Genomic DNA, 11,085 nt, shown 5'->3' with positions numbered 1-11,085 from the left:
TTTAAATCCTCACAGGGCCCACTGGATGGAATGGAGGAGAGTATGGGCCATGATGTGGACGATTGACTATGAGGTGCAGAGGTGCCCAAAGGTGTACCTACCAAATCCAATGGATGTGTCATGATGATGGGAACGAGTGTTGCTGGGGGGGGGAGAGGTGGGGTGGGGGGGGTGGGGTTGAATGGGACCTCACATATATATTTTTAATGTAATATTATTATAAAGTCAATAAAAAAAATTAAAAAAAAAAAAAGAAAAAAAAAGAAAATGACCCTGAATAAAAGGTTCAACTCGGACCAGCAAAAATATATATATATATATAAGAGGGAAACGGATGTGGCTCAACAGATAGAGCGTTGGTCTACCATATGGAAGGTCCAGGGTTTGATCCCCAGGGCCTCCTGACCCATGTGGTAAGCTGGCCCACGGGCAGTGCTGCGGCTGGCAAGGAGTGCGGTGCCATGCAGGGGCGCCCCCGTGTAGGGGTGCCCCACGTGCAAGGAGTGTGCCCGTTAAGAAGAGCCATCCCGTGTGAAAAATATATATATTAGAGGTTCCCATATACCCCACACCCACCCCACCCCACTCCTCCCACATCAACAACCTCTTTCATCTTGTACATCAACAACCTCTTTCATCTTGTGGCACAGTCATTGCATTTGGTGAATACATTTTGGAGCACTGCTGCACCTCATGGATAATAGTTTACATAATAGTTTACACTCTCCCCCAGTCCATTCAGTGGATTATGGCAGGATAAATAATGTCCAGCACCTGTCCCTGCAATATCATTTAGGACAACTCCAAGTCCCGAAAATGCCCCCACATCACATCTCTTTTTCCCTCTCTCTGCCCTCAGCAACTACCATGGACACTTTCTCCACATCAATGCTACAATTTCTTCCGTTACTAGTCACAATAGTTCTATAGTAGAATACCAGTAAGTCCACTCTAATCCATCCTGTAGACCCTGGGATGGTGATGTCCACTCCACCTCTAAATTGAGAGGGGGCTTAGATCCCACATGGATGTGATTCTCCTGCTTGCAGTTGTAGGCACTCTTGGCTCCCTGGTGTGGTGGTTGACCATCTTTACCTCCCTCTTAGCTGACCTGAGTAAGACCAACGAACCAGAGAGTAGGAGTTGTAATTCTGCTAAGGCTCAGGGCCCAGCTGGCACATGGACAGTCCAGAGATTCAAGTCTCCTGAGTATACGTCAACCCCAGTGCCAACCACAGGTTCAGTATAAGTAACAGAAGAGGCATGTGTAGCAAGGTCACAACTGAGTCCAACTCCAACACACTCAGGAACACAAATTCCAAAGAAGGGCCCACTGACAAGGCACTGAACTCCAGAGCCATCTGCCCTGACCGTAGAACCTGTGTGTCTCTGTAGCCCTCAGGAGCACCAATACCTGGGGTTGTATCTACTTTGGCTGTCTCTGGGACCCTGCTGAGGCGTGCATAAGTGTGACCCCTCTGATGACCTCCTGACTCTTCTTTTTTTTTTTAAAGATTGATTTATTTCTCTCTCCTTACCCCCTTCCCTGCCCCCCCCCCCACTGTCTGCTGTTGTGTCCATTTGCTGTGTGCTCTTCTGTGTCCACTTGTATTCTCATCAGGCAGCACTGGGGATCTGTGTCTTTTTGTTGTGTCATCTTACTGTGTCAGCTCTCCATGTGAGTGGCACCACTCCTGGGTGGGCTGCAGTTCCACACAGGGGGGCTCTCCTTGCATGGGGGTCACTCCTTGCATGGGGGCACCCTTAGACGGGGGCATCCCTGCATGGGCCGGCACTCCTTGAGCACAGCAGCACTGCACGTGGGCCAGCTCACCACAAGAGCCAGGAGGCCCTGGGTATCAAACCATTGGACCTCCTATATGGTAGGCAGATGCTCTATCTGTTGAGCCACATCTGCTTCCCCCAACTCTTTTTTGAAGACTCTTAGCCATATAAACTCATTTGTCTTTACCATTTCCCCCTTTTATACAAGGTATTTTTCTAGTTGCATCACCAGTTAGTGGTTGGTACTAATCCCTTGGTGCCAGGGAGGCTCATCCCCAGGGGTCAGGTCCAACACTGGGGCGGGGGGGGGGGGGGGAGGTAATGCATTTACATGCTGAATTTCGCTTAGAGAGTGTGCAAAGTGCCTTTTCCATGCTACTTTTTCTTTTTCATGATGAGTGCTGATAGCTTTTGGTGAGCACATACCATGCGCCATTACTGTCAGGTGCCTTATATATCTTAAAATATGATAATAGTACCTGCCATGTAGAGAAATAGTGCTATTTTAATGAGATACATGCACAAAAAGCAATCTGGTTTAGAATTAATCAATAAATGATCAGGTATGAAACATGATTGTCCCTTGCCTAGCAGCTACTGTACACTAAGTGTTTTAACATCAATCCTAGGAGATAGGTTGTCATGGTTCCTCACTTTACTGAGGACATTGAACCTCTTATCAAAGATTACCCAGTGGCAGAACGAAACCCAAGCCTGGCTGCCACCAAAGATCAAACGTACTGTTATCCGACCTCTCTTGGTCAAAGAATTCAGAAGGCAAAGGACCTCAGACATTTCAGATTCAGTGAACCGGCTCTCCAGTCCTTCAGTTTGACACAGAATTGCATTGGTCCATGTTGCCTATCTCCTGTACCCATCAGAGTGAGGCAGCCAATACAGCTGCCTTCCTGGTGCCTCAGAGATCTCCCTCCCCGCACGACCCCACGAAGACTTCTGAGGCCACAGTTCAAAGACTGGAAAGACATTAGGGATTCTCCTACTGAAAAGAGCAAAGGAAAGGACTCCAGTAGCACTCCCAAGCCTTCCCTGCTCTGCGAGCCTTCTCCCTCCAGTCCTTGTTCTTCCAGAGGGGACTTGGACTCCTGGATTCCAGTGAACCCTTCCACTCCAGATGTCTCAGGTCCTTGGTGATGTGTTTGCAGAAACTATTGAGAGGCGGGGAATGAAGGGGGCAGGGCAGGCCAACATCTCTCCCACTGGCTTGGAATGAGCCATTTTTCTCTTTCACTGGTTTGTAAGCTCCTAGAGGGCAGGGACTGGGTGTTAGTACTAGCTGTACCCCTGGGTCCTGGCATAATCTGGAATGTCCCGGGAGCTAAATAAATATTTGTTGAATGGATTTTTCCACCATTTGTTTAAGAAAACTCCTTCCTTCCACCCCCGGGTGACCCCTGAGAGACAGAAGAAAGAGTCATAAAAGTTTATTATACGAAAGAATGTGGCTTCTGTACATCTATTTACAGAACAGACAAACTTATTTACAGCAAGACGGAGGCCTTGGTGGCGGTGGTGGGAGGAGTGAGGCTGGAGATGAGTCTCACAGCATTGCAGGAGAGTGAGGAGGCGTGAAGAGCCTCCCATGGCCCAAAGACAAGGAACCTTAGCAGGAAGGGAGAAGCAGAAACTGGTATGAGGAACAGGGGTTCCGGTTCTTTCCAAAGGGAGCCTCGGTGAGCGTGTAACAGGTGGACTGGAGCCCACAGTCCATGCAGGACCCTGGAGGTGCAAGGGAGATCCTGGAGTTGAACCCAGAACATTCTTGGGCTGATCACAGTGTCCCTGGGGTGCTCTGGGGAAAGGTCTGGGCCCCTCTGCCCCCGATACTGTCCGTAGCTGCAGAGGGGAGAGATCCCTGCAGGTCACAGCTCACTGGAGCGGATGGCAGGTTCCAGTTTGTGGGACAGGGCAGTGAGGACCTTGTCGAATGTCTCGTAGCGCCGGGCCTGGCTGCTGCTGGCGCCCTGGCTGCCCCAGAGAAGGCGCATCTGGAACTCGGTGCTGAATACCTCCAGGAGCTCTGGCCGGGCCTGGAACCCTGTGGCGGGCGGGGCACAGGGGTCAGGGGATCGCCCACAGGCTGGGGAGGCCGAAGCGCCCACCTTGAGCCACCACATCCCTCAGGGCCCCACCTGGGATCCAAGAAGGTTTGTTGAATGAACAAACATCACCATACAGTTTAGTAAGTAGTCTTTGTCCTACTATTTACAACATATAAGTTTAAAATGACTGAAAGATTAAATACCATGCTAATTTTTTTTTGAGATCTTGGGTGATTTTGTTTGTTTTATTTTTGTATGAGTTCCATTTTTATTTTCTCTAGGAAACATAAATATATTTTGTAAGTAAATGTAAATTTGTTTTTCCTTCCTGGAAAAGGAAAGGGCAGGAAGTACATATACCAGAATGTTCTCAACATTTACCCCTGGATAATTAGACTGTGGGTGATTTTTAAAATCATGTTTTTGCTCAGTTCTACAGTGAACTTTCATGACATAAATAAAATAATGCCTAAAACAATACAAGTTAGACTATCTGAAGCCACGTGGTCTCTCTACGGTCCTTTCAAGAGGGGGAGTTGTACTTTTCCACTAGGCTGTGATCTACTTGAAGGCAGGGATGTCTGTCTTGGCCTCAGGCCCCAGGCCAAGGGCCTTGCAGACAACCTTACAAGGTAGGCTTGTTCAGATGCCCATTTCATAGACAAGGAAAGTGAGGCTTAGAGAAGCTGAGCCACCAGCTTAGGTGCTCTTTGAATCATTTGTGTCCCTCTACACCCACGCTTGGCGGGTATTAACAGCCGCTCATTGAACTAATCAGTGAGTGAAGAGAAAGGATGAGAAAAAGCAGATGGGGAGACAGGGCAGGAAAGAGAGGGATGGTGAAATGTGGGTGGACACTCAGAGAACCAGGGAGCAGCAAGGGAGGTGGAGAGAGGCCCGGCCCAAAAGGACCAGGGATTGTCTTCCCCTGCCCCCTCCTAGCCCCTGCCAGATGCTGTCCAGTCACTCACCCTGCAACTTGACCTCGGCATTCGTGTGGTACAGGCCTCCGTGGTGTGCCACCGTGCGGGCAGCCTCCAGGTGGGCCAGCACCACCTCCACGCCATGCTCCGTGCTGCCCCAGGGCTCGGGGCCCTCGGCGGGGGCGGAGTCACACTCCAGCAGCGTGATGAGCGGCAGTACATGAGGAAAGGTAGTGTTGCTCAGTGGTGGGCCTTCTGCGGGGGTGGGGGAGGGATAGCAGGCGCTTAAAGACCCTCGATGGGGAAGGAGGCACCAGGGCTTCAACAACTCCTGGGACAAACTCATCCCTACAAATTCCCAAACCCAAATACAAATTCCAACTGAACCCACAGCCCCGGCAGGTCACAGCAGCCTTAGCCCAACCCCGAGGGCTCAACCTGGACCCCAATTTCTGTAAATATTTGCCAGGTGAAGGAAGTGAGCTCAGGGAGATTAGCTTGCACAGGTCTCAGGCAAGTCCTCATCCCAATTGGAAGGGCCTTTGCTGACCCAGAGAGAGCTGGAACCTGCTCAAGTTCACACAGCAAGTTAGGGAAGGTACCTTTGCCCTCATTGAGGCTCTTGAGAAACGGCTTGAGCTTTTTCTCGTACAGGATGGCACCTTCTGTGTGTCGCTGCCGCAGGGTCACCCATGTCTGCTCCAGCCGGGCAATCTGGGGGAAACCAGTTTGTGAGCCAGGGAAGAGGCCTGCAGGGGCCACCGCCACAGGCAACCCTGCTGGGGGAAACCCAGCAGTGCTCACCATTCCTGCACAGTGCTGGCTGCTTTGCACATCTCTCTTGTAAAGCTCTTGCAACAACCCATTTTAAAGAAAGAGACTAATGCTCAGATTAAACAAGTGGCAGAGCTGGGAGCTGAACCTGGGCACCGCCTCTGGGACCCTGTTGTTACTATGTTAGGCAGAGGAGCAGCAGTGTAGGGTAGGTAAGGCTCTGGCTCTGAAATCAGACAGACCTGCTTGGAATCTTACTTTCAGCCTCTGACAGTGAGACCTTCGGCAATTATTGCTCTGTCTCAATTTCTTGGTATGTAAAACAGGGGACAATAAAGACATCTACCTCATAAGGTTGCTTGGAGGAATCAGGGCTCGTAAATTGCTTAGCATAGCAGCTGGCACTAAATGACAGCCATTTTATTTTTATTAGTCAAACCCTTATAATGCTCCTCACTCTTTTTACAAGGGGAGGAACAGGTCCCGAGAAGGGAAAGAGCTTGGTCATCATCTCGGAGCAGGTCAGCGGTTGGAGAACTTAGGTCTCCCTGTTACCCTTTCACCACGGCTGCCTAGAACATCACAGAGTTCTTTCTTATTCGATAAACGGCCATCCCGAAGGAAGGTACCCCAGAGCTGTTCGAAACCGTCCACCGCGGGCCCCTCGGTACCTGGGCCATGTCCAGGGCGCCCATGACCGCCGCGAAGCTGAACATGTTGCCCATGGTCCCCCGCAGCTCGGCCGCCAGCTGGATGGTCTTGTGCAGCAGCGCCGCCCGCTCCTCGGCGGAGCCCGTGCAGCCCAGGATGTCCACCGCCAGCATGATGGACATGGTGTGGAACCTGTCGGGGGCGGCCGAGTCAGCGGGGAGGCAGGCGAGGGCTGAGCGCCTGCCTCTGCGGGTCCTGAGGCGCCCGAGGGCGGAGCGCAGAACCACAGCGGGAGGCGGGGGTGGGGGCGGGGCCGGGAGGCGGGGCTTTTGATTGGTCAGTAGGAGTCGGGGGCGGGGCCAGAGCCCCTGGGCGCCAGGCTGAGGGGAGGATGGGCGGCGCTCAGCAGGCGGAGCCGTTTAGAGAATGAACCCAGAGCCGCTAGAACTGCGGGCGGGGTCAAGGCTGGTGGTCTGGTCAAGGGGATGCAAACAGTGAATCGAGAGAAAAAAGCTTTCATCCTTGGGAAACCGGGGTTGTTTGGAGCTGGCTATTGAGAAATTGTGATTGGTCGGTGGGGTTTGGGGGCGTGGCCCAACCCCTGGGAGCCTGGCTGAGACTCCGTGATTGGCCGCCCGGCCACAGCAGAAGGCGTGAGGTAGCCCCGAGGGTGGCAGGCGGCTCCCGGGAGCTGAGGCTTGCCTCACCTTTCCAACAGGTCTAGTCGTAGCTGCCGGCCGTGGGGAAGGGTGAGCAGCTCCATGCCCCAGCGGACTCCCATCAGGGTCTGCATCTCCTTGGTAACGCCCAGTATCCTAGCAACCTGCAAGGACGCCCAGAGGGCTGATTAATTTCCTGTCAGGGTTGGCTCAAGCCATCTGGGAGTCGGAGAGCTTTATTCCGGAGGGCAGCCTGGCTGGGGGGACGGGTTTGAATCCTAGCCTCTGACACGAAGCAAGTGATTTTACTTCTCTGAGTGAGTCTCAGTCTCCCCATCTGTGAAGTGGGGGTGGAGGTTGAAGGTAGTGAAGACGGGCTGGTTGACTCAATGGGAAAATACCCAGAGATGCTTGGCCCTTTAAATATTCAATTAAGGTCAAGGATAGGAAACCCTTATTCCAGAGGGCAAATCTGAGACTTGGGGAAGGAAAGGGCTTGTCCAAGGCCACACTGGGCATAGAGCCCAGGGTTCCTCCCTTCCCGCCCAGCACTCTTTATGGAGCAATAACTCTGCCCTGTGTCTTTTCTTGCTTCCTGGGCTCTGGGACCAGTGCAACCAGGTGATCAGTGCCCCTACAGTACAAAGGGAGAAATTGAGGCACAGAGAGTTGAGGTCCTTGGATGATTTAAGATTCACACAAAGCAAGGGCCCAGTAATCGGCAATTTAGTGCCAAGGTAATGATTTTTGCTTATTTTTCCACTAGGGGGCGTGCGACAGAGGGTCAGGGCCTTTCATAGTCCGTGGACCAGCCTTGCCACTTTCACCAGGCTCACTCTGCCACACAAGGCAAGAGCCCCAAAGTACCTGGGGAAGGCGGACACCACTGAGTTTCAGGACTGTCCAGTTCCAGTGCCAAAGTGACATCTGGAGGAAGCAAGAAAATCGTATTTGCTTTACAAAGGAGAAAACAGAGATTCAGAGAGAAAACAAATAGCCCAGAGTCACATAGCAGATGAAGGACAGCCATGAAACTAGAATCCAGGCCCATTCTTCATACTCAGGGAATCTAGAGGCCAGACCCTCCCCACCCTGACCCTTATCTCAAGGCCAGACGACAGAGGTGCTGCCCCTGCTCCAGCATGCCTCAGCACCTACCAGGCAGTCAACCTTGGTGACGTGTCGGGCCAGAGTCCGGGCATCCACGTCTGCCAGGAGTTCCTTGACCTTGCGCAGGAGGCCCACCTCCAGCGGCCGGTTGTCCTTGGGGATCAGCAGTGACTGGAAGGTGGCTGGATTGAAGGAAGAGGTGGCTTCCACAATGGGGACAGTGAAGGTCCTGCCCCAGTCCCCCTCAATGGCCCCATTTTCTGACAGTTCCTTTAGCCTCTCCCCATAGCTCCTAGCCTGCCGGCTGGAGGCCTCAGCTGCTGCCCACTCACGGCTGCCACGGATGGGAGGCTGGAGCTGGCAGTAATGACCAGAGTCTGGGTCACTGTAGCTGCTAAGTGATGGTGATGGGGAGGCCTTGCAGAGGCTGTGGGAGGGGCTGACGTGAGAGCCCTTGTCCGAATCCCCAGAGTGCTTTGGGGTATTTCCGGGGCAGAGTTGGGGCTCGCTGGAGCGGCGGGTGACAGGGGAGGCAGGCAGTGCCGTGGCAGAGGGAGCTCCAGGGACGGCATGGACGCGGGTTACTGCAGAGAGACAGAAGGACAGGACTGGTTACCATGGTTCCTCACCCAGAGATGTTGCCCCCAGCGCCCTCCCAAAGGACAGGCTCCACCCCACAAGGGTCATGCTCTACCTCTCCACCCTGCATAGAGGCAAGGCCCAGTAGATCCTGGCAAACAGCCCAGCCTTCAGTGATACTCTCAAATTATCTGGACTCCAAGAGTTTGTATGCTCCAGTTCTAAGGTTGCTGCAGCCCTGGGGAGCCACAACTGCCTAGAGAAGCTTCCAGTGATTCAGAAAAACTAAGCATTTGCTGAAGTTCAGTGGGCCATATGGAATTATTTTTCAATGGATTAATAATACCGATTTCCTGAATACACATTATATTCCAGGAGCTGGCTACATGCTAGAGATACATTGATCAACAAAAGCAAAACCATCACGAAAAACTAGAGATGACATTTATTGTGCTCTTACTGCCTGCAAGATACTGCTTTGCACATGAGTCCCTTTGATTGTCTCAACATCCCTGTGAAATAAGTAATTTTATGATCCTCATTCTATACATGAGAACACCAAGGCTCAGAGAGGTGAACTGACCTATCCAAGGTTACACAGGAGCAAGTGGTGGAGCTGGGATTTAAAATCAAGTTCCAAGTCCCGACCTCTGGGCTTCTTTACCAACCTGGCACTTCCCGAGGCAAAGGTTCCTCCTGGGGCTGCCCCTTTCTCACAGCCCTTGGCCCACCATGTGACCAGTATGGTCAGTTGAAGAATTTCCCCCCAGAAAAGAACTAGTGGCATAAATGAACTAGTTTCTACAATAGAAATGTTCTCTGTGTTTTAAAAAAGCCTGACATAAACAAACAAACAAACAAACAAACAAATAAATAAATAAAAATTAAAAAGCCTGACTAGCCTGGTTTGAGATGGCCATTTGGAACCAGGGATGCACTACGTCACCCCAGCCCAGCCCATGGCAGGGCCACCCAGCACAGAACCCTGCCTAAGCTTGGCCAATGGGGCCAAGTATGTTTGCATGAGCGCACTTCACCAGGTCCAGCAATACACTGGGCCCCTACCAGATTTTGCTGCATTCTAGAGTTGCACAGGAAACCCACTTCATGCACAGTGTCTAGCACCTGATAGGGCACCTGGTAGTAGAATTACTGACATTGGTAAGAGTCCCCTAGCAGGCTTTTAGTGTAAATTCTTGTAGGCATTGCTCTATGGCAGAACACAAATAATCACACGTGGGTTACCAGAAGTCATCAAAGACAGATGGACAGCACACACCCGCACACACAGTCATCCCACCTGAACCCTCCTCCCCCTTCCCTGGGCCATACCGGTGCTGTAGGCGGGGGAGCTGGGGCTCTCAGAGATGGGGGACATGGGCGAGTGCAGGTCTGGGATCTGGTCCATGCTGAGGGCACAGTTGCGGATGGATTCCCGGGGGTGGGGCAGCGATGCGCTGTGGAGAAGACACCTTCATGAGCAGGGGGCCTTGAGACCAGGTCCTCGGTCAGCCTCGGGGGCCCCCACCTCTGTCCCTACCCTAGATCCCCTGAACTTTAGAGCCAGAAAGGCCTGGGGGATTATTTCAATCTCCCATTTGAAAAACAAAAAACAAAAACAACTGAGGCCCAAAAGAGGAAGGGTTTCACAAAGCACAGCAGAAGCAGAGCTGGGACCCAGACCCCTGACATCCCAGCAGGACTTGTGCTAGCACATCAGTCTCTGCTTTCACTCACCTGGTTTCTGTTAAGTAGCCCCCACGTTACCCTGCTCTCTTTCTCCACCCCTTTCCAGGATTCCTCTCCCACCACACTAAGACCAGCCCAAGAGGACCAGGCCTGAGAGTGCCTGGCTGAGCCTGGGCTCCTAAGGCTCCCCTGTGCCTGCTGCCCCCAAAAGGAGTAGGGCCTGGGAAGAGGGTGTAGACCAGAACCCCGACTAGCCCACACGGTGCCTTTGTGCAAGTTAGTAAAGGGCAGCCGCCCCCAGGGCAGACATGGGCCCTCACTAGTGCCCGCAGCTTGGTGAGCAGAGGGTGGGCTGGTTTTCAGCTCCCATCTGCTCCCAGGGCCAGGAGCCCTAATGCAGCCCACAGCCTCCAGAGCTGTTCCTGTTCCCTTCCCTAGGAACCTTCTCCAACTTGGAGAACTGTCTGGGGAGAGGGACCAGCAGGAAGGGAAGCCCAAGGGAGCCAGCTTGGCTGGCCTGGCACCTCCTTGCTCCCACATCATGCTCGGGATGCCTCGGGCACACCTGGCTTTTGGTTCCCGGCACCATCACAGCTGCTGGTTCCAAAACAGGGAGCCCAAGTGGCGGCTGCCTGCAGAGTGCCAATCCAGCAAGCCCAGGGAGATGGGGCCATGTGGGCCTATCCAAGTGCTGGTGGCACAGGTTACTGGGTCTCTGTGCAAACAGGTGAGGAGGCCACAGCAATTAGGGGCACAGACTTTGGAGTCCATGGACCTGGGTTTGAACTTTGACCCTACCACTCAAGCAAGTGTCTTCTCCCCTTTAAGCCTGTTTCCTCGTCTATAAAGTGGGGG

The 11,085-nt window shown here is 52.7% G+C and overlaps 1 protein-coding gene across 3 annotated transcripts in view; it reads right to left on the bottom strand.

Moving 5' to 3' along the window:
- Positions 1-3,211: 3,211 nt before the first annotated feature.
- The window catches only part of SH2D3C (SH2 domain containing 3C), a 29,503-nt gene continuing 21,629 nt past the window's right edge, over positions 3,212-11,085 (bottom strand). For all 3 annotated transcript variants that reach the window (XM_004455618.5, XM_004455619.4, XM_058302872.1), the window contains 7 exons: positions 9,874-9,998; positions 8,011-8,546; positions 6,901-7,016; positions 6,214-6,385; positions 5,371-5,482; positions 4,817-5,023; positions 3,212-3,841 (listed from right to left, as the gene is read on the bottom strand). In XM_004455618.5, the coding sequence (XP_004455675.1) occupies positions 3,666-3,841; positions 4,817-5,023; positions 5,371-5,482; positions 6,214-6,385; positions 6,901-7,016; positions 8,011-8,546; positions 9,874-9,998 (1,444 nt within the window). In that variant the 3' untranslated portion in view covers positions 3,212-3,665. The remainder of the gene's footprint in view (positions 3,842-4,816; positions 5,024-5,370; positions 5,483-6,213; positions 6,386-6,900; positions 7,017-8,010; positions 8,547-9,873; positions 9,999-11,085) is intronic.

The sequence above is a fragment of the Dasypus novemcinctus genome, chromosome 8 (assembly GCF_030445035.2).
Source record: "Dasypus novemcinctus isolate mDasNov1 chromosome 8, mDasNov1.1.hap2, whole genome shotgun sequence".
In the NCBI taxonomy this organism is placed as follows: Eukaryota; Metazoa; Chordata; class Mammalia; order Cingulata; family Dasypodidae; genus Dasypus; species Dasypus novemcinctus.
The sequence above is the reverse complement of the archived record's forward strand: the minus strand, read 5'-3'. Positions and strand labels throughout refer to the sequence as shown.